The sequence below is a fragment of the Lissotriton vulgaris genome, chromosome 10 (genome assembly GCF_964263255.1).
Source record: "Lissotriton vulgaris chromosome 10, aLisVul1.2, whole genome shotgun sequence".
Lineage (NCBI taxonomy): Eukaryota > Metazoa > Chordata > Amphibia > Caudata > Salamandridae > Lissotriton > Lissotriton vulgaris.
The window spans coordinates 420,427,450-420,451,678 of record NC_141698.1 but is presented as its reverse complement, the minus strand read 5'-3'; the positions used below and the strand labels follow the sequence as shown (position 1 = coordinate 420,451,678).

Below are 24,229 nucleotides of genomic sequence, written 5' to 3'. Positions count from 1 at the left end.
GCAGCGGGTAGAAAGCTTGAAGCGCTTTTGGAATATGTTGGAAAACAAGGACTGGGTAAAGTCCTGTGGAGCCACAGGTAGCCGTCAGTATCCCTGGAGCGTTTTCAAAGTGACGGTGCACTCACATCTGGCGGGCCAGATGAGTACAGAATGGAACCTGGGCTGGTGTTCGTGTGGAGGTAAGGGGCAGGGTAGGAGCCCCGGGGCAGTAACAGCTGGTGCCTCGGCCTCCGCATATATCCCTCCAACCAACCTATCCCCACATTCACAGCTTTTTTTGTAGGAAACACATTGCAACAAGTCCCCTGACATGAAGTGCCCACCCACAGCCTGCATTAACATTATGTCTGCATATGCCCTTTGGGGAGTGAGCACACATATTTCCATAATACCTACCAATATGAAACCAATGGTAGGGACACTGGACTAAAGATATCCACCCTTCATGCACTACTTAGTGACCTAGCTTGTAATTTGAGCCTCTCCAGATTAGGAGAAATGGCTTTATTTAATTACCAGTAGAGGAGCAAACACATTACCTGCAGTGGAGGCCTGAAATCTCTTTTTAGGGCTACTTGTGTGGGTGGCACAATTAGTGCTGCAGGCCCACTAGTAGCATTTGCATTACCAGCCCTGGCACACATAGTGCCCTTTACTAGGGACTTTACTAGCAAGACAAACCTACCAATTATGGACAACTAATTACCTTAACACTTTATACAGGGAGCACTTGCACTTTGACAATGATCAGCAGTGGCAAAGTGCCCAAAGCATCTAAGCCAGCAAAACGAAATCCATCACAGAATCAAAAATAGAGGAGGTAGCAGCAAAAAGTCAAGGATAACCATGCCAAGATATGTCAGGTCTAACACCTACCAATATGAAACCCACAGTAGGGACACTGGACTGCATATATCCACCCTTCATACACTACTTAGTGACCTTGATTGTAATTCAAGTCTTACCAGATTAGGAGGGATGGCTTCATGTAATTACCAGTAGAGGAGCAAACCCATTACCTGGACATTACATTCCTCCAGGATTCTACCTTCTGTCACTGTTGCGGTTGGTGTGGACTCACAGGCTGACACACCTGCTCCGGATCCAATAGGTGAGTCCCCCATGTCACCAGTGGCACTATACTGTAACGATGATTTGTTGACAACTGGTGCAGGCCATATCTTTGTGCTTTCTGGTCATAAGGAGAGGTAACCAGCATTGGGATTTTACTATTTATGTTGGTGTGTTTAATGTGTATTGCTAATGTTAATGCTACCTCTTCCCATTCATATATAATAGGGTTCACCGAGTGGTGTGGGCCACGACAACGTGTGGGAAATTGGTTATTTCACGTTTCCTCCCCAAGTGTGACAAACACATGGTAGCTCACTGCAACCGTCTTCCGGTGTCCCTGTATGGTTTTGTTTTGTGTTGTTTAGTTGCCTTACAATTGCGTTTGTTTCTTATTCTTCCTTCCTTCCAGGTCCGTGAGAAGGACGTTTCCCACCCAACTTGACATTTATACCCCCCACACAGATTACTTTGGAATCTGACAATATAGGGACAGTACACTTAGGAACATCCTGACTGCCCCTAAATTAGAGAGTAGAATAGGCACCCCCGCACCCCGGTCCTGAAGAAACGCCACTCATTCATTAGCAGAACCAAGGCGTGAAACATGTGGACCTTTTAACCAAACACTATCACCTCACAATTCACATTCGAGCTGTAGCAGGTTTAATTATCTTGCCAGCCTTGACTCTTGCTGTCTGTTTTTAACCATAGCACCAGTGTCCAGCAAATAAAGGACACTTTGGACACTTGTCGCTAATTTTAAAACACCACTGCACCACTCTACTCACCTTGTTTTTGTGCCCCACGCTTCACCATAATAGGGCCATACGGTTTAACATCATTAAAGATCTCTGGCAAAGAGCCCCCCACGGGGCCCATCGGGCATTGCCGCGCCGGCCCGACGAGGAGCTGCCCTATGATGAAGCAAGACACCTCTCGGGGTGTGTGAGGGCCCTTGCTCCTATTCAAGCACTCCCCTTAACTAGATTTGTTCCTTCTCCCGCTGGCTGTCCACCCTCCCTCCACTCCCTGTCGCACCCCCCCTCATAGGAACTGCACACCCTTTTGTGTACCAACATGCATTTTAACCAACCATGCTCAAGGGATAGATCCCTTAAACCAGATATAAGCAGTTATGTGTCTCCTCAATTCATACACATTCACACACCCACACTCTATCACCACCACAAACATATACACACCGACGTTCACAAGAGCACACTGCCCAACCTAATCCATCTCTCTTCACATTTCACATAGTCATCAATACACAATCTGCACATTGTACTACTGATCTCTGCAACGCCTGTAAACAAGATCCATTGTCATCACTAAGATTTTAGAATGAAGGAGACCTTTATCTTTGATGAGCTTGAGCCAAATACCTACAACATGCCACAATCCCACCACCTAAAGACAAAATATAGGATCTTCACTATCATCCACAAATATCCGGCAACCACTATACCTATATTTAGAAGCGTCATCATTTTACTCTTTTGTACTTCCATCCAGTTATGTTTCCACTTCCCACCTGGCCTAGCTGGCACTTTTGGAAAATGTCTTTAATTTATTGTCTGTCACACTTGACTCGAGAACTAGCAAGACCTGCACTGGTAGGGACTTCTACCAAAATGACTCACAACTCCAGAAAAATGGCAGACTCCCATGTGGACCTTTCCTCCTCAATCAGCCTCACCTCCCCCATCACTACACCAACTTACATGGGTTACCCACATACTCAAAGATCAAAGTAAGCGACTGCAGCTTTTTACAGATTGACAACTTGCATTGCAAGCTAAAGATAATGTTATCTGAAGATGTTTCTTAGGAGTCTAATTTTATTAAACATTAAAGATGATTGATGTATTAATGATATTATTGAGCTCATTGTATGCCTTGTGTGCCACATTGTGATTTATAAATAAAATTCATATACAAAACTGCATAAATAAATCCCTCTTCAATTAATTATTTTATTTCTTTTTCCATCTTTAGGATATGCTCCCTCACCACAACCTGCTCCATACTATCCTCCACAAGTGCCAGGTATCTGTTCAAATTGTACAATGCAATTCAAAATGTGACATCATTTTATTACATGAATAAGAAATGGATATGAATATGGTTTGAACTCTTTACAATAAAGTACGTTGAGAATGTGTACCTTTTTATATTTTGAAAAAAACGGTGGTTTGCATTGTAGTAGAAGCCATGCATTGGAGTCATGTGTGCCCAAAATGCATTTTAACCAACCATGCACAAGGGATAGATCCCTTACAGATGAGATAAGCAGTTATATGTCTCTTCAATTCAGACACATTCACACACCCACACTCCATCACCACCACAAACGTATACACACCCACGTTCACAAGAGCACACTGTCTAACCTAATCCATCTGTCGTCACATTTCACATGGTCATCAATACACAATCTGCACATTATACAGCTGATCTCTGTAACTTCTGTAAACAAGATGCCATCGTCATCACCATCACCAAGATTTTAGAATGAAGTAGACTCATCTTTGACGAGCTTGAGACAAATACCTACAACATTCCACAATCCCACCACCTAATGAAAACAAATGTTATCTTTGCTATAATACACAAATGTCCTGCAACCACTCTCAATTACTATACCTATATTTAGAAGCATCATCATTTTACTCTTGTGTGCTTCCATCCAGTTAAGTTTCCTCTTCCCACCTGGTCTAGCTGGCACTTTTGAAACATTTCTGTAATTTTTTCACACCCAACTCGAGAACTAGCAACACCTGCACTAGGGACTCACAACACCAGAAACATGACAGACTCCCATGTGGACTAAGCTCCTCAATCAACCTCACCACTCCCATCACTACACCAACTCCCATGCTCAGAAACAACTTGGATCTTAATTGTTCAATCACCTAATGTCTCTTCTGCCCTTCCACATCATACTCACACATTTTTACTAAATGGACAGTCTGAAATTGTTCATCACAGGTCATTCAAACCTACCCTCACTTACACCCTATTTGAGACAATCTATGCCCCTGAGATCAGGGAGACAGCAAACACTGATGCCCCTTGTCAGTCTCAACATACCTCACATGCATATAAGATTACAACTGATCCCAACATTGCTGATATTCCCAAGACCTCAAAGTTAACGACTGTGAATCAGGAAACTGGAAACAGCCAGTACTACTATAACTACCTCAAGACTTTCTAACCGTCAAAGATTCTTGCCATCAACCAGACCAAACCCAATGATTACATGTAATCAGTCAAAGAAAAGAAAAGCACTGTTGATGACAGTCAAGGACTGCATAAATCCACTCTGCCATCTTTGTAATACGAACATCATTGAAAGGTAATATAACACCGATCTATTTTTATCAACAAAATGAATACAATATACAGCAACTTTTTATTACTAACCTTTACAAAACAAACCTGCACATACCTTAACATGCAGCATGCCCATCTGGTACTTCTTCCAACCACTGTACATTAATAACTTCACCACCTAACTGACATTTATCACATACACAGCATACAACAACTGCATCTTATCCTCCTCCCCATCAAATCAGTCTCTCCTTTTGTCATGGCATTCCCTCCCTGAAATAATATTCACCTTCCGCATCTCCACATTCTCATCCTCCCTGACAACTGGTAGATCTCCCCCCCCATCTCCATAGTGAAAAAGGCACCCACGAACCACACATCAACCAACTGTTTCCCCACCCACTTCACTTTTTCAAGGTCCTCAAGAGAATTGTAGCTCTGTACCCTCAGCACCTAAGAGGTATCCAAAACTCCTTAGGGTTGCACGACAATTTCCCATGACTGCTACCTATAACATTGAAACCATATTATTGAGAATATTCAATACAATCTTCCTAGATACAGATACACCTCTTAGTCCTCTTGAATGTTAGTGGACTTAGGCCGTCTGGATCACAAAATAAATTAGAAACGCTCTATACCTACATGTGCCTCTTTTGAACAGTCATCGACTAGTTCTTCTCCTTCGTAATCAATAGACAGCACTAGATTCAAATGGATTCCTCTAAATCACAAGAGTCCAAAATCGCAAAGTCCCCTACATGACCGAATAAGCCCACATATATGTAACACCTACATAGACAAAAATGAATCCCATTGGGCAAAAAGCTTATCGACCTACAGTAGTATGCCAATAGCAATCAAGTATATTTCAAAGTGTTATCAGCAACTTACCTCTTGCACTCAGAGATTGTTAGGACTCCACTCAATTCTGTATCGTCTCTGTATTTCTCAAGTTAAATCCTACTAACCAGTGTTTAGTCTCACCAATTGGGTTATGCACGAGAACAATCATAAAATGACTGAGCAGCATCCATCTTTGTCATATTGAGTCACACCTCCACCATGTATGACAAAGACCTTGGCTTTTATATCGACCTCTGCCGCTCATTCAGACAGGACTGCACTGCTTATTAAGCAAAGATAATTGTTTATGGCTCAGCCAGTAAATACTACCTTACCCATTAGAGCTTCCATCCATCAGTTCAAGTGAATGGCCAATGGGGATGGCTGGATTTACATAACCATGCACCTCATCCAAATCTCAGCCCTCCTACTTCCTCTGATTGCTTCAAGTGTTGAATCAACACTAAGAAACAGGCAGGTGAAGGACAAACACTGTACAGCGTGAATCTAGTTTTATGTTGGTCTTATACTAGGCAATGTTTGTTAGGTAGGTACCAGCAGACCTCTGCCATGGTGTGCGATTCCTAGTTGAACGTCTTCCACATTTGGAAGTGGGCCACTATGGACCCTGTCTGGAGGCAGGAATACCACATAGTGGTAAGCTGATAAATTGGTCCACTGGATGGCAAATCCAAACTGTCAGCAATATAGTCTGCTTGACCCTACTCAGGAAGAGACAAGTGACTTCTGGTAATCGCAATTGCCCATGCATTATCTTTCAGCGGACTGTAAAGCAAACCATGGCAATACTCTATTGGTGTATCTTGGTATAAGCTCTTGCCACACTTCTGACATATGCCAGATGCAGTTACTTCACTCAGTAATAATTGGCTACTCATAATTTTATGTTATGATATTTATGTTATTTATTTCAAACAGTGTGACAAATCCTCCAAAGGGTATCCTGGCTCTAAAATAAAAGATTCCCAACAAAGACATGGCTACTAGCCGAGCCTGTGGCCACTAAAAGAATTTGTAAGAACAGAGATACTATTTTGCAAATAGACATAGAGCAAACTACTAGATGCCGAAGAGCCACGTTTTTAGAGCTTTCCTGAACTGAAATAGAGAGGGGATTTTCCGTTGATGAACAGGAAGCTCATTCCACGGTTTTGCTGCACAGCTGCCCTTGACTCCTGTACAGCACTGAGTGACCCACTGTAGGGCCAGAAGATGTTAATCAGAAAAGCATAGCAGACAAGTGGGAGCGTACCTCTTGCATTTATTAGACAAATAGACCGGATTATTAAATTGGGTCCTTGGTTGACTGGGGTGTAAGCCCTGGTCAAGCAGCAACCACAATCCTTGTCAGGGTGAGGCACAAGCCAATCCTAAATTAGCCTGTGATCACTCTCTTGTAGCTTTGCATAGAGCAGTCAGGCTTAACTTAGAGGAAATGTGTAAATATTTGTGCAACACTTTTAACAGTAATTAAGTGAAACACCACACAAAAAGGATCCCACGCTAGATTAGAAAAATAAAGACTTACAATCAATAAAACAAGACCCAAACGACCAAAGTTCAATTAGTAGAACCGGAGATATGCAATCCTAAACATTTGAGTAAAATAGAACCAAAAAGCACAAAGCACTAACTGTGGATATCTGGTCACGTCGGACCAGTACAAAGTCACATGTTCAGGCTGATCATGAAGGAGTGTGGGCCAGCTACAGGGAACCAGTTAGGCCTGCTGAAAAAGTATTATAAATCTTGGCTTGCGGAGCATTGCGAGGATCTGCATCTTAGATGAGTCGCGCAGTCATTGTAATGCGTCATTTCTGAGGAGTTGGGAGGCTACAATGTGTCATCCGTTGTCATTGTCGAGGCTGTCGTCAATGAAGGATGTGAGGGCCTAAGCCGAGGATGCATCGCACAGCGGTGGTTCAGAAAAGGTGGTGACTGAAATGCGATACAGGTCTGATCCACGCAGCAGCAGTGATACGTCAGTTCTGCTCAGGGTTGCATTGTGTAACAGAGGAGATGCGTTGACTGTGCTAGATCCAAAGAGGCTGGTAGACAACCGTAGGCCCATTTCCAAGGGTCCAGGACTAGGGAAGCACCAGTTGGCAGGGCTAGACCCGAGGTTGTTGGAGCCTTTTGTCCCGGAGGCTCAAGTCAGGAGGCCAGCCAAATAGCCATTGGAGTCACTCTGACGTCCTGGGTTCAACAGATGCAGGTCAATTCCTTTTCAACCAGTTAAGAGGGCAGCAGAACAGCAGGATGGCAGGTCTTAAGAGCAGCAGTCCATCAGAGTGACAGTATGTTCAGCAGCACTAAAGTCTTTCTTTCAGGTAGAGTGTCAACAGGTCCAGAAGTGTACTGCAGAGTTGGCGTCTTAGGTCCAATATTATTACCCAGTTCTGCCATTGAAGTGGGAGAAGCTTCTATAGGCAAGCCTTTGAAGTCTGCAAGTGCCCTGCTTTCCTTACACTGGTTCCAGACTAACTACAGTGGGTATGCAGCCCTTTGAGTTGAGCCGTGACACAGCCTATTCAAGTGTGAGTGGTGCTGTGCCCTGCTCCTCCCTCCCATCCTCCCAGTATTGGCCCATCCAGGCATACCTAAGGTCCCCATTGTGTGTAACTGTCTAGGTGGAATACACAAAGCCCAACTGTCAACTACACCCAGACATGATACCCAAAGATAGACTGCAGGCACCAAATGGCTAATGCAGAAAAATGCCAACTTTCTAAAGGGGAGTGATTCTGTTCATGGATGTTGAGGCTGGAATCAATATAAAGTCTCTGCAATGAAATGCCTCTCAGACCATTGATTGCCAATAGTTTTAGAACCGGGATCTGCACAAGTCTCCCTCCTCGGGTTCTACTATTGAACTTCTTCTAATTCTGGGGCAACTTTTCACAAAAAGTCTGGATACCCGTTTTCCAATTTTTAAATACAACCCAACTGCTTCAATAAATATTCTTACACTGGGCCAATGTCTGGTTCGTTATGTTTCTTATTTCTTTTTTTGGAAATGATTCGGTATCATATATATGAACACAATTCACAAGCATGGCCCAGTATAAGAGTATTTATTGAAACTTTTGGGTTGTGAAAATTTGCACCAGAGTTAGAAGAAGTTTAATAGTAGAACCCGAGCAGGGAGACTTGTGTGGATCCCAGTTCTAAAACAATCATCAATCTTTGGTCTAAGAGGTATTTCATTGCACAAACTTTCTAAAAGTGCCATTCTCAAAATTGTAATTTAAACTCTGACTCTGCCATAAGTTTGGATTTTTCATTACAATTCCAAAGACACCAAACATGAACAAATACCTGCTCCCATTTCGAAATTACAGCTTATTAAATGTAATAAGGTGACAGCAATGTTATCCTATGGGAGAGGTAGGACGTGCAGCAGTGAAAAACCAATTAAAGGGTTGTTCACTACAAGAACATGTAGAACTTAAAAGTACATGTCCAACTTTTTAAATACACTGCACCATGATTTCTGGGCTGTCCAGGGCCCACCCTAGGCGTAAAATATAACCCTAGGCGAAGCACTACGCTACACTTGAGTAGTTTCTGAAGTTTGAGCAAATTCGCACTACACGAACTGCACGTAGCACAGTGCGCACATGCGTAGCGTAGCGTAGTGCAGCGGTCATTTTTTGCTTGCTCACGGTCCTCAACGTCATGTTGGTGACCGCGAGCAAGCAAAATGACATCCTGGCAAGATTCTCAACGCGGGGAGGTCAGGTTTCTCATTGCGGGTGGTTGCGTATGCTCGCGACGAGAAACTACCAGTCCGCGTTGAGAAAGCTGCCGCTCGAGTAAAAATCTACTCGAGCTGCAGAAAACTACAGCTCGCACTGTGCAAGATGCCGTTTTCAATGATTGCGCAGTGCTGAATGCTTGTCCGCACTGTGCAATCATTGAAAACGGCATCTTGCACAGTGCGAACATGCTACTACGCAGTTCGCGTAGTGCTTCAGGTAGTGTGAAGTGCACTTCACGTAGCTTCGCGTAGCTACGCGTAGCGCTACGTTGCGAACTACGCCCAGCCCTAGTAAAATATATATCAAAAAGGAAGGTTTTAATCTGACAAAAGATTTTTTTTGCCAGGTCAAAATGGTAGTTTAAAACTTCACAAACAGGCTGCAAAGGCAGGCCTGAGTCATATTTAAAGTGCTACTTAAGTGGGTTGCACGATGTGTGTTTGCAGGCCCACTAGTAGCATTTAATTTACTGACCCTGGACACAAGTTGTACCAATTTACTAGGGACATGCAAGTAAATTAAATATACTACTTAGGTATTAGCCAACTCTACCATGTTAGAAGAAAGAACACAAGCAGTTTAGCACTGGTTAGTAGTAATAAAATGCACAGTCCTAAACACAAAAATGAATTCAGCAAGATGGAAGGGTGAAGGCAAAAAGTATGGGGATGACCCTGCAGATAGCGGCCAAACTCTACACGCTTATCTGTGTTCAATCCTTCTTGGCCACATTTTCACAGAATACCTGTTTCCAGTTCGCATACTTGTTTCCGGTTGTAACTCACTTTTTTTAACAGAAATGTATTTGCTTTCTTGTTCTTAAGCTCCTTTGAAACTTGCAGTTACTCATGTGTTTCTTATACACATTGTGTATTTGAGATTTAATCAGGTATGTGCCTTACTCTAGCTAATTTCCATTTTATCCTCTTCAGTTATGGAAGAGAGTATCATAGGAGCATGTACCCTTGTTTGAAAAGCCTTCTTGTGTGTGTTGCCAATGTGAGAGTATAGCATACTATAAGGAATGTTTCTATAATAGGAATAAGAAGGATGAGCCTGGCCTTCTTCACCTGAGAAAATCAATTTAAGATTAAACCAGGTAATAGTAGGAAATGATACACAACTAGATACAAAGCACTGCTATCTGCAGTGCTTTGTATCTCTCAGCATCAGTCCATCAATCAGGGTCTTGTAAAGCGCAGCTACTCACCCGTGAGGGTCTCAAGGCGCTGGGGGTGCGAGGCTGCTGGTCAGACTGGGTGGAGGATCATTCGAAGAGCCTTGTGAACCCCAGTTCAAACCCTCCGTAAATCTGGCCTGAAGCGTACAGTGATAGAGGAGGACAAGTCCAAAGCCCATTCTTCAGCATCTGTGCAAGGTCTAACAGTTAGGTTACTTAAAGTGACTCCTGTGAGATCACATAAATCATTATAACTTAATCATAGCTCCTATTGGGTTTATCCTGGTCTGTTACCAATATAAGCCTGTTCCTATGCATGCCCATGTTGCTTTGAGCTAGTACTGGGGCATTGATAATTACAGCTGGCACCTCATTACCTTAGCTCATGAGGTTTCAGGAATGTTTATGGAATAGGAATAAGAAGGATGAGCCTGGCCCTCTTCACCTGAGAAAATCAATTTAAGCTCATACCCGGTAATAGATGGAAATGATACACAACTAGAGTGCAGTATACAGGAAGGAGAGTCAGTACAACAGGAAGAACATCATCTGTTCCCCCAGAAGATGAAATAAATATCTATCCCCTTTCACACATAAATTATGCCCAGGCTACAATATGTTCCCTACCATATCCTTTCCCCTCCCTGCACACCATGGCATAGCTTTTTGCACTGAACATTTATTTATTGTGCATGTATAAAAGCCTGAAGGGACGACTGTTCAAATAAAATAAAATTAAATTTTAAGTTACCCAGACTCTAACCACGTCGCATTTGCCCCCCCTCCCCCCACAGATAAGTCCCTCTGACATCAGCTTGTACAAGGCACGCTACCAGGATCCTCCAACGCTTTACTGTCAGGGTCGTAATATATTTTATTCCAGCAACAATCCACCCCACTGCGCCAATATTTCATTTTTTAGGAAACAAAGTAAAATAATAGTTATTAAAATAAATATATGCTAAACCTACGCAGGCTCATAGGAGACAAATAGCCCCTTAAAACAGTGCTTAATTTGAGAGGGTGTTTTCCGGTGCTTGGCACTTGCACTTAATTGAAAACACCGGCACTTAATGACGGCTGCCACATGTTAGTACTGTTTATTTAATTTAGAGATAAGCATACCAACTGCTGTTTATTAATTCAGTATACATTAAAAACGAATTCTTGCCGCCTCAGCCTTTCTTGGCTTTGGGGGCCTCCAACAGACTGAATTGTCACACTTGTAGGAGTGTGATGGTGAAAAGTCGTCTGTATTGGCATTGGCAGTACTGGCAGTGGCAATGGGTGGTGAAAACTCCAGTAGACTCCGGGCGAAGGCCCCCGCACTTATATTTTTTACAAATTAGGCACTGCAGGTGGGATTTCAGACTTGTTGTATTGGTGAAACATTTGTTATTCATTTTTGCCCTCAGGATTCATTTTTCAGGAGACTTTTTTGTATTTATGCTTGGAAGACGAAGATGTGCAGGCTGTTGGCTTGATTGTTACTTCATAAGGGGGGAGGGGGGCCTATTTGCTGCCCTTCACGCCCTTCATGATGCGTCATTGGTGATTGGCGTGTTAAATCTGACTCTTCTGCGTCACACAGTCTTACCCTGTGGTGCACAGGAGTTCTGAACTCTCTTCTCTAGGGCTTTTGTAGTATTTGTCTGCAGTACAAATTCCTAGGTGTAGACACCAGGACAAAGGTTATAAAATGTATGCTTTATGCCTGGTAAAGCACACATGTTGCATATAGATGTAGCAGAAGATATACCGGTTGGCACCTTGCTCGCACCAGCTTTTCTTTGGCGTTTGGATGCGTGGCAAAGCCAGGTCACTACACTTTAGTAAATCTTGCTTTGTACCTAATTATTTTGCACTGGCCAACACCAGACACGCCCCCTTGCACATGTTAGCATGGGAATGCGCAAAAGACCTTGGCATAGTATGAAGGTTCAAATTTCGGCGTAAAATAGTTCTTGTATGTATGCGTCTCTGCTATCTGCAGTGCTTTGTATCTCTCAGCACTAATCAAATAATCAGGGGCTTGTAAAGCACAGCTACCCACCCGTCTCAAGGCGCTGGGGGGGTCATTCAAAGAGCATTGTAAAACCCAGCCCAAACCCTCCGAAAATCTGGCCTGAAGTCCTATAGGAGGACACGTGCAAAGCCCATTCTTCAGTGTCAGGTTACCTAAAGAGACTCCTGTGACATCACATGCATCATTATAACATAATCATAGCTCCTTATTGAGTTTATCCTGGTCTGTTAACAATATAAGCCTGTGCGTATGCATGCCCCTGCAGCTTCCAGCTAGTACTGGGGTAATAATTATTACTGCTGGCACCTTATTACCTTAGGTCATGAGGTTATTCAAATCGATTCGTAGGGATTTTAAAAACGACCAAAGGGAAATTTTATAGTTTTTTTATTTCCAAAGAATTTTATTTTATAAAGAAGCAAAAGAAGATACAGAATACAAGTATAAGTGATACAATTGATAACAGATAAAAAGCAATCAGAAGCTGAAATTCAAAAATGAGTCGTAGCAAATGCATCCATAAACAAAAGTAGCCTGCCAAAAACAGAAAAATCAATTAATTAAGGGGAAGTAAGTATCTTAGGCAGAATCCACAATCAAGAGTATCACTATCAGCTGGTATAATCTGGGTAAGAGAGGGAAAGAAAAAAGAAAGAAGAAAGAAAGAGAAAAAGAGGGAAAAGATGGAAAAAGGAGAGAAGACAGGAAAGGAAGAGAAGAAAGAAGGAGAGAAGGATTTCCAACGGACTAACCCGACAAACAACACCTTAGGTCATGAGGTTATTCAAATCGATTCGTAGGGATTTTAAAAACGACCAAAGGGAAATTTTATAGTTTTGAAAACCGAATAGGACACAAGAACTAAAGATAAAGATTGCATGCCTGTTTTTTTTAGCAACATCAAATTATGACGTTTGGTATCATTCATGAATTTTTACTAAAAATGTATAAACCATTAATAATTGTAGGCCTTTGTAGCTTGCATTTGGTGTTTTATTTGTGCTTTTTTCATATCACTTCTTTGTGTGGATGGTTTGCCACTTCTTCACAACAAGATCTTTTTTAATGATGAATGTATTCAAAGTGTTGTCACAGTTATTCTGTAGTACATGTTGATGATTCGCAATTAATAGTATTGGTCGGTCTAAATTGTGTAAATATGATTAGTGTATTGTTCATTTCAGACAATAAGCAATTAGCTGCACAACCTGGCTCTCTTTTAGAATATCACGCTTTTTAAATATTATAATACTCCACTTGAGATGGTGATGAAAAGTCCGACTGGCAACGTAGCGGAATGGTACCAACCCGACTATTAGTCGGCGGTTCAACCCGCAGTATTAGGATGTAGTTACCCTCTGGGCAGTCGGAAACCTCAATTTTTCCATTGTAGCTTGTGCGGCCGCCGGTAAAGGGTCGCAGAGCAACCTGCAATAGAAAATTGATGTTTTCAAACATCCCTGCCACACAGTGCAGGGATGTTTAGGGGGAATCACAGGTGCCCTCCAGTCCCCATAGTGAAGGGCTAGGGAGAAGGAGGCCCTGCTAGGGGCCCTAAAGTCCCTTTCCGCCTGCCTTTTTATGTCAGATGGACTGCCATGAAAGGGCAGATGGAAAGTGACATTGTAATCCCAACGCCGGAGCCGAGGTTGGTTCTGCTGCCATTTTGGCATTACAATTCCGTCCGCCGCCATGACGGGCTCAGGGAGTTCATCGGAAGCGAACCGTAATTTCCCTGCGGGTTTCCCGCTGACCGCCAGTATCATAACACAGCGGTGAGATGGAAACCTATGACCTGTCAGATGGCTTTCCACCCGACATCATAATGAGGGCCTTTGTGAGAGCCAGATTTCAGTGTAATGTTTGCCAAGTTTAGTAAAATTTCCCAAGATCTTTTTACCCGCCCAACTTGGCACTAAAAAACATTCCCACTGTTACCTTATAACAGAATGTACTTTTTCAGCACTTTGATGACACAGGAATCTTTCTGATAATGTATGATACTTACATACACTGGAGGTAGCTATTATTTCCATTGGATCATGTGACTGATGCTAATGCTTTTCGTTTTTCTCTTCTAAATCTTTTTCACAGTTGCTCCAGCAGGGCAAAATCAAACAGGTAAGTGTATGAACACTCACCGTAGACTCCTCCTATAATGTTTTAAAAATTGAAAATGTCTGCTAATCACATTGGCTTTCTAGTAGTGTGCTAGTAGTTCTTCAATAAAGATTGGTAATAACGTTGACTTCACTTTGCTCGCACAGTGGTCATGCAACCGCCATCTGTCAATCAAACAATAATTCTGGGGAACAACAGTGGTCAAGATAAATCATCAGACAAACCAGAACGTGGGTACAACAATCCTGGTGGACCCGCAGTGATGATCGGAAACCAGAGTAGAGAAACGCCAATGCGAACCACATGCCCCGCGTGTCAGCAACCAATTGTCACCAGCATTAGTTACACACCTGGCACTATGACCTGGGTCCTATGCATCGTGATGATTTTTTTTGGGTAAGGAGATTTGCTGTTACCTCACCGTTTATTTAGACGAATCATATGCATAATTCACTGAACTCTAATATGCATGACCTTAGCATCTCTCTCGATTGGGTGTTAGCACAGTACCCCCATTTTGAATAAAGATCACCAAATTAAATCACCCTTTATTTGCATATTTATTTTACTTTTGTGCTAAATAGTATTCTGAATGACATTTTTGTGAAGAAAAATCGAGTGCATTTCTCTCAGAGTCATACACCTGATATGGCAATTAAATGGTTATAATATATGGGTTTCTGCAATGATCGTGTAAGAGATTGTATTGTTGGTTGACTGAGGTGGGAGCCCATGTCAAGTAGCAACCACAATCCTTGTCAGGGTGAGGCACAAGCCAACCCTAAATTAGCCTGTGTTCATCCCTCTGGTAGCTTGGCACAGAGCACTCAGTCTTAACTTAGAGACAATGTGTAAAGTAATTGTGAAAAACTTCAAACAGTAATTAAGTGAAAACACCACAGAAAAAGGATCATTACGATATCGGGTGGAAAGCCTCCTCCAGACAGTCGGAATCTCCTTGACCGCATCGGAGCCCTTCCGACTGACTCGGTCGGATTACATTCCGACCACTCGATTATGATGTTCATATTGGAACGTAAACCACATGGTCATTCCGAATTGGTTCTAAGTGACTCGCAAAGAATTTATGTCAGTCGGAATCGCATCGTACACCCCTATGGATGGGGTTTCCGCCCTCAGGATTACGATGTCGATTTTAAACAGTCTTTCTGTATCGGCCTATCCGATATGAAAAGGCTATCAGAAAGTGACTTTGGGGGCCCCTTGCAGGGCCCCCTAAGCCCGCGGCCTATGGTTGATGGCTGAGGGGGTACCTGAGTTACCCCCCTATTGAACCCTGCACTGTGTGGCAGGAAGCATGGGGTGCCTGCGATAGGGTGCAAGCTTTACTGCAAGCATGGGAGCCTGTGTTACAGTCAGTTTCTGGGCGTAACACAAGCTCCCATAATGAAACAATGGAGCTCCAACCAAACAGTTTTGGTTGCATCGCAATCTAGCAGACTGAAACGCCCATTGCAAGTCGGGCGGTCCTGATTCCGAGTCGGTGTCGGTGGAGGCTTTCCGTCCGACCTCGTAATGAGCCCCTTTGAAGTGAAAACACCACACAAAAAGGATCCCATGCCAAGTTTGAAGAATAGAACTTCTTTTAGTAAACTAAGCAAGACCAAAATGACAAAAATCCAATCAGTACAACCAGAGATATGCAATTTTTAAAGATTTGAGTGAAAATGGTGTCAGAAAGCACAAAACGCAACTGTATATATATGTGATCGCAATGCACTGAGACAAAGTCCCAAGTTGAGGCCGACTGCGGTGGGGCTACAGGGACCCAGTTAGGCCCACTGAACAAAGTAACTTCAATCCTGGTTTGGGGAGCATGGCAAGGATCTGTGTAGAACATGCGTTGCGCAGCTCTAGCAAGGCCTCAGTATCGAGATGCTGTGGGTCTGCTATGCAAGTGCATGCGTCGTCATTGAGTATTCAGTCTGAGGGTCCTATTAAAATGTCCAACTGACACTACAGCAGAAAGAGACTGTCCGACAAGGAGTCGGCGGTCCTGCTTCCATGATTATAATGCGACCGACTTCACAGCGGTCAGAAAGTGTATATTTTCTATTGTGGCTTGTGCTACGGGCTGCAGCACAAGCCACAATAGAAAAAATACACTTTTTAAACATCCATGCCCTTGTGTCAAGCTCCATGCAGTGCCTACCACACAGGGCATGGATGCTTGGGAGTGCACCACAGGTGCTCCCCAGGCCTCATAGCGGAGGCCATGGGGGAACAGGGGCCCTGCTAGGGGCCCCCAAAGTCACTTTTCAACAGCCTTTCCATGTCGGCCTTTCCGACATTGAAAGGCTGTCGGAAACTGACATCATTATCCTGATGACAGTGCCTGAGCAGGCACCGCCACCTTTTGTGGATTATCTGTTCGACCAACGCCCCGACAGGATCTCCAATACTGTCAAAGGCATCAGTCTTTCTCCCAGCCTGCAGTGGTCTGACTGACCGCATCATAATGTGGAGGTCGGACCGATGCTTTCAATGTTGGATGGACCGCCATCAACAGGCTGTTGGTGGCAATCTGCCTGACATCATAATGGGTCCCAAAGGGGCTTACAATGCACAGTCCAGAATTGGGGATGCGTTGGTTCCGAGGAGCTGCAAGGCTGCAATGCGTAGTTCGGCATTGTCGACGTTGCTGCAGTCGATGAGGGATACGAGGACTGAGCTGAAGATAATCTCAATTTTTAAAATATTGAAGTCATTAATATCGTTTGCAAAAATATAGTTGGTTAAAATATCTTTTTTAAATGATTGTTATGTATTTAGTATATATTTTACATCTATATAATGTCCATTTTTTTTTAAATTATTGTTTTGTAATATATTTGTAAATTTTTAGTAGTTACAAATTTTTTTTGTACTAATGTTTGTGATTTTTAGTGTTGTAACAGGTTCTGGGTTTATAGGGTTATAGGGTGGGAAGTAATTTAATTATAAATTATAATACATTCATGATTATTTATTTTATTTATGTATTTAATTGATTGTAAAATATGTTAATTGTGCTATAAAAAAATCATGTACATTTTGTGTGCGGGTTGTGCGATTTATAGGAGTATGGTATGGGAAGCAATTTATTTTTGATTAATCAATAATTAGTTGTAATTTAATATTAATTAATTGATAATACATTGTGTTATTGTATAATAGTTTTGTTTTAGGTGCGGATTGTGGGGTTTGGAGGGATAAAGGGTGGGAAGTAATTTATTTTTAATTGAATAAATAATTAGTTGTTAATATTGATTAGGTAATAGTTAGTTATGTTAGTTGTGTAGTTAATTTATTTTCTAAGTGCAGGTTGTGGGGTTTATAGAGGTTAAGAGTGGGGAGTAAATTAATTTAACTTCATTAATAATTAGTTGTTAAATACTACTAATTATTTAATTGATAATTAGTTATTTTAATGATATAATCAATTTTTCTAAGTTCAATTTTAGGTTTGTATTCTGGGGTTTACAGGGGTAAAGGGAGGGAAGTTAATTAATTTTAATTAATTACTATTTCGTTTTTAATGAAATATATTTGCTTAATTAATTATGTTAATTGTCCAATTACATTAAAAAAAAAGATTTCTAGTTGTGGGTTTTCTAGGGGTATACATTGGGGAGTACATTAATTGTAAGCAATTAATAGTTTGTAAATTAATATTAATTATTACACGAATAATTAATTATTTTAATTGTTTAAATATTTTCTGTTAAATTTTATGAGCGTGTTGTGTGTTTTGTGGGGGAAGTATATTTATTATAATTAATATTTAATTCATGATCATTCATTTGTTAATAAATATTTATACTAATAGTGCAAATATTTTGCTTTTTACAATTTAGTTTTAGGTGCAGGTTCTGACTTTTGTGGTGTGATAGGGTGGGAAGTACCTACATTAAATGTATGTAATAAATATATTTTGTTAATAAACAATTTCTTAATAAATAATTATTTGTATGAAACGTATTTATTTTATTTGTAACAATATTTGTTGTTATTTGTGATATGTATATACATTTTTTTAGTTTTTAATATTAAATATATTTGTAGGTTTTGTTGTACATACTTATATTTTTCATGATATACTCTGATTTTTAAATATTTGTATTTTGTTCAAGATATTCAGGGGCCCATTACGATGTCGGGCGGATTGCCTCCGCCAGGCTGGCGGTAGCCACCGCCGGCCTGGCGGAGGCAATCCGCCCGACGGAAAGGCATGCGGTCTTCACTCTGGGGGCCCCCTGCGGGTCCCCAGAGTGAAGGAGGGGTGGGGCTGCTCACGGGTGGTACCTGTGGTACCCCCCACATTTGCATGAATAAAGTGGCAGGCACCGCGCGGTGCCTGCCGCTTTGTTTATGCAAATGCTGAAATGCATTTCTAGCATTTGCATTTCTACCTGAGAGCACCACCCACCACAATGCTAGAAATGCAGGATGTGCCCACCACTGTGGCAGACACATCCTAATGCCTTCCACGGGACCCCCGCCCTTATGGCGGGTGATCCCAATCCCTACTAGGATGACGGGCGGACAAAGTCCGTCCGTCATCCTAATGAACCCCTTTGTTTGTTTTGCATGTTGCTATGACTTTAGTAGGAATAGTAAATCTTACCTCTCTGCAATCCAACACTTTCCCTACTGTTGTACAAACTGGAGTGGGAAAAGTAAAGTTTACCCCTCTGCGAACCAACACTTTCCTTACTGTCATGCTGACTCGAGTGGGAATAGTAAATTGTATCCCTCTGCTATCCAATACCTTCCCTACTGTTGTGCTGACTGGAGTGGGAATGGTAAATTGTATCCCTCAGCGATGCAACACTTTCCCTACTGTTGTACTGACTGGAGTGGTAATAGTAAATTTGACCGCCCGCAGTCCTCCACTCTCAAAACTGTTGCACTCATTTGAGTGAAAATAATGCATTTTACACCTCTGCAATCCAACACTTTCCCTATTGTTGTACTGACTGTAGTATGAATAGTAAATTCTACCTATCTGCTATCCAACACTTTATATACTGTTGTACTGGCTGGAGTGGAAATAGTAGATTTTACCCATCTGCAATCCAACACTTTCACTACGGTTGCATTCACTGAAGCGAGATTTGTATATTTTATTCAGTATTTTTGTGTTGCCTGAAGTGGGAGTAGTACTTTTTATACGTATTTGCTATAATAGTTTGCATAGTTTTTTATTAATTGTAGTGGGAATAGTATATGTATAAAATTCTATAATTTATTTTATATTGTTCTAATGTATATTATTAGGGGGCTCATTACGATGACTCTATAGCGGTCTGGAACCGCCCAACCTTAGGTCGGAGGTTCCGCCCTGAGTATTTGGACTGCCAGAAACATCAACTTTTCAAAGGAAGCTTGTGCTACTGGTGGAAAAAGGCTTCAGCACAAGCTTCCATTGAAAAATGGATGTTTGCAAACATCCCTGCACCGTGTGGCTGGAACCACGTGGTGCCTGCCACACTGTACAGGGATTTTCGGGAAGCACCATAGATGCCCCGCAGGCCCCATAGCGGAGGGAAAGGGGGGGAAGGGCTATGCTAAAGGTCCCCAAAGACATTTTCCTACAGCCTTTCTATGTTGGGAATACCGACATGAAAAGGCTGCCGGAAAGTCCCACCATAATCCCAACGGCAGAGTCTAGCCTGGCTTGGCCGTTTTCTCAGAGTGGGGATTCAGATTGGACGACGCCCCTTCATGCTGTGTAATGTGTATGCTCCCAACCAGGCGCAAGACCTCTATCTCCGGACAATCTTGCGAGAACATGTCTCACAAGACGACCCCTCGCTAATTGTAGGGGGAGATTTCAACATGGCATGGGACCCTAAATTGGATCGCAGTGTTGTATCCCCCCATGAGACGGGGGCTATGTCCGCAGCCCTCTGGAGGCAAATAACGGACCTTGGCTTACTGGACACCTGGAGGTACCGCTCCCCGAGGCACGTGATTATTCGTAATACTCGCATGTCCATCGCTCGTATTCACGCATAGATTATATTTTTAGCTCTCAAACCTTGATCAGTGATACGCTCTCGGCATCCATGTCTGCTATCTCGATCTCCAATCACGCTCATCTTGAACACCTACTGCAGGACCCGGCCGCTTACTCCTTCCACACCCTCGATGGCGGTTACCACTGCATATCCTACGGGATCCGGTAGATGTACAGAGCATACGGACAGCTATTGACTCCTATTTTACGATCAATGACATCCCTGAAACTCTCTTCCCTGTAGTATGGGATGCATTCAAGGCCACGATTCGCGGCCATATCACCTCTCTTGCAAATGCATGGGCGCGCGAAGCCCATATCCTAGAAGATAATCTCTCTAAAAACATTAAGGAAGTGGAGAGGCAGGACCAGGAACATCCCACCCTTGCACGCAAATGCCGCCTCGTCACTCTCTGGGGACAACTCTGGGCTCTCAGAACCAACAAGGCTGAGAGAGCCCTGTTGACGCTGAAACAGCAGCATTTTGAGGGGGGGACAAGGTGGGTAAGATATTGGCGAGACGCTTGTGAGTGCGCACTGCAAAAGAACACATAGCTAACATCCAGAGTGCCGACAGCGAGAGGGTCACCACTGAGCGGGCCAAACGTGATGCCATTCAGGCATATTACACAGCCCTTTACACCGCGAACGAGCCGCTCCCAGATCGGGTAAAAGATATATTGGATAAATGTCCCTGGACGCCAATTAGCCCCCAACATGCCAAGCAACTGGATGAACCCCTTATAAAAGAGGAGCTGGTGAGTGCGCTAAAGGACCTCCCTCTTGGGAAGTCACTGGGGTCGGATGGCCTCCCATTGTCTTTCTATTGCCTGTTCCTGCCTCAACTTCAACTATACCTCCTACGATTATTCAACTCCTTCTCCGACATGGAGGGGCCGTCGCCCTCTATGGGCATAGCGGAAATAGCCCTCATCCCCAAGCGGGGCAACAATCTCACCTTGTGCTCTTCCTTTCGTCCTAAAGCCCTCCTGAACACAGACCTTAAAATTTACACCAAAATACCAGCAAAGCACCTTCACTCGCACATGCCTGGCCTTATGGAGCCAGATCAGGTCGGCTTTATCCGGAATCACCAGGGAGCAGACAACGTGCGTCGAATTGTGCATCTTGTGGGAAAGGCGCAACATTGGAACATACCAGCTTGCCTTCTATCGCTCAACACGGAGAAGGCGTTCGATCGAGTCAACTGGACCTTCCTGCAAGCTGTGCTGAAAAAAGTTGGACTAAGCCAGACCATGATAGCCAGGATCACGGCCCCCTATCTCTCCCCGCAGGCTCGGGTGCGAGTCAATGGACAACTCACAGACCCAATATCCATTCACAGAGGCACAAGGCTGGACTGCCCTGTGTCCCCTCTGTTGTTTGCCCTTGTGGTAGAGCCCTTGGCTATGATGATTAGGCAGGACTTGGAAATATATGGCATCCGCCTCGCAGGGCAGCAACACAAAGTGGCACTATTTGCCGATGATCTTATACTCACACTAACTCGCCCACACGTCTCCCTTCCTGCGCTATACTCCTTGCTGCAATCCTTTAAATTGGCTTCAGGTCTTAAAATCAACTACGGGAAGTCCTGGTCACTAAATCTTACGATCCCCGAAGAGGAGATACCGGCCCTGAAAGCTCTTGTTCCCTACCAGTGGGCCACTAGCTCCATCCGCTACTTGGGGGTGCAGCTGACCCCCTCGCTGGACACATGGACCCAAACGAATTGGCAGGAGTGTAGGAGAACCGTCTTGGAAGACTTGAGGGCTGGAAGTCTCTGACCCTCTCTTGCCTGGGCCGTCTGAATGCTGTCAAAATGTCAGTACTCCCAAAAATTCTTTACCTGTTTCAATGCTTACCCGCCTCCATCCTGCAGCGCCAGATTCAGAGCCTTCAGCTGGATATCACCGGCTTCATTTGGGGCAGGCGTTGACCTAGCTTTTCCAACAGGGTTCTCATGCTCCCACGAGATAGGGGAGGACTAGCATGCCCCAAACTACTAGAATACTATTGGGCTTCCCACCTCTGCATTGTTTCAGAGTGGATAGCGATTGAGAGTGAAAAGATCTGATTCCATATGGACAGGGCGGTAACCGGGCGTACCATTTGGAACCTCTCCTGGCTACATCGGACTGCATGCTCTCACAGTGCCTATATTGCACTGCCAACTAAGACGGTGCTGGATATCTGGGACAGAGTAGCTGTATCCAAGGGACTCACGACTTTCTCTTTCCCTCACACCCTCTCTAGAAGGTAACCCTCTATTCCCACCGTCTATCAGTCCACAAGTGCTAACTCACTGGCTGAATGGCGGATGCAGAACGATTCGAGATTTATTTATACGACGGGGATACCCATAAACTTATCGCCCAATGCAAGGAGGAATTTCAACTCCCGGAGGGAGCTAGGCTCCAATATGTGCAGCTCTGGCACTGGCTGTCCACGCCCAAGATGCAACAGGCCACCATCGGTCCCTTTACTCTCTTTGAGCGCCTGGTACGCTTTTGACGAGTCGAAGTGACTTATTTCTCGGACTTACCAGATCCTGCAGCACTGCCGCGGATAACCACCCACCCGTACCAGGGTCAATGGCAGTAGAAGTCTGCTACTGAAATTTCACCTGTCCAGTGGAGCTGCCTGTGAAGGGACATACAGAAGGTGTATCGCAGCGTGTCGCAGCGAGAAACTGCGTACAAGATCTTGACACAGTGGTACTATACACCCGCTCGACTGCACAGGATGTTTCCCAAAACCTCCCGCTGTGCTGAAGATGTTTGAGTGCACCGGGGGACTTTATACACATTTGGTGGGAATGTCCGCTTCTGACCCTGTTCTAGAACGAGATCCTTAGCCACATTAAGGAGGTACTTGGCTTCCCTCTGCCTGATTCCACCGTCATTACTCTGCTTGGCCTTAAGCCCGATAATTTAAAATCGCTCACCCGTAGTGACTGGTACATTGCTCTCCATATGCTAGGGGTCGCTAAACAACTCATAGCACTATACTGGAAAAAAACAGAAACCCCCCCCATAGCTGCTTGGTTCGTGTGCCTATGGCACGTAGCTACTATGGAGCTCTTTACAGCACGCTTGAAGTACCGCGACACTCGCTTCACCAAAATTTGGCAACCACTGGTTAAATATCTCTGTAAAATAGAACACGCGCATCAGCTGCCCCCGAAACTCCGAGCCCTACACCTCTTTGACGATGCTGTAGCTCCAACCGAGCCCGATAGACTGCTTGTATCACTATAATGGCCATGCTCACTACTCCCCATGACACGAGTACTGGTCAATGGATGGATTAGCCAACACCGCTGACCCCCCTTGCCCCTCCCCCTGCCCGCCATCTTCTTTCTCGTCACCACTATCTTAACAGCCCTCCCTTATCAAAGATATCTCGCTTCTCCTTGGCTCTCTAACTCTCTTGCCGCTCTCTATCTGTCTAGTCTTTATTTTCCCCTTTTTATAGGTCTCTTGCCTCTCTCTTCCTATTCTTCTCTCGTTTTGATACTTTATATGTTATTCATGGGTCTTGAACCCTCACCACTATCACAACCCAATGCTATAACGTAGGCAACACGCGGCCGGCCCAACAAGGGTTGTAGGTGACATGCTGTGTAAGAGCCACTCTGGTGAGCTTTAGTAACACTACCCATGCCTCCCCTAAATTGCGCGGCCGGCCCTATGCTGTGTACACATAGACCCTTTCTTGGTTCCTCATATGAAAATAAAACAGATTTGAGCAACAAAAAAACCTTTGAAATTCACTGAGAAAATCATAGGTTTTAGGGACGTTATAGTTAGTTTGACATTTTACTCATACAAAAACAA

General features: G+C 43.6%; 1 protein-coding gene across 1 annotated transcript in view; it reads left to right on the top strand.

Moving 5' to 3' along the window:
• LOC147685341 (cell death-inducing p53-target protein 1-like) overlaps positions 1–24,229 on the top strand; it is a 166,096-nt gene that overhangs the window by 28,996 nt on the left and 112,871 nt on the right. The window contains exons 3-5 of the mRNA XM_086941273.1: positions 3,073–3,123; positions 14,342–14,368; positions 14,515–14,764. Coding sequence (XP_086797399.1) covers positions 3,073–3,123; positions 14,342–14,368; positions 14,515–14,764 — 328 coding nt within the window. The remainder of the gene's footprint in view (positions 1–3,072; positions 3,124–14,341; positions 14,369–14,514; positions 14,765–24,229) is intronic.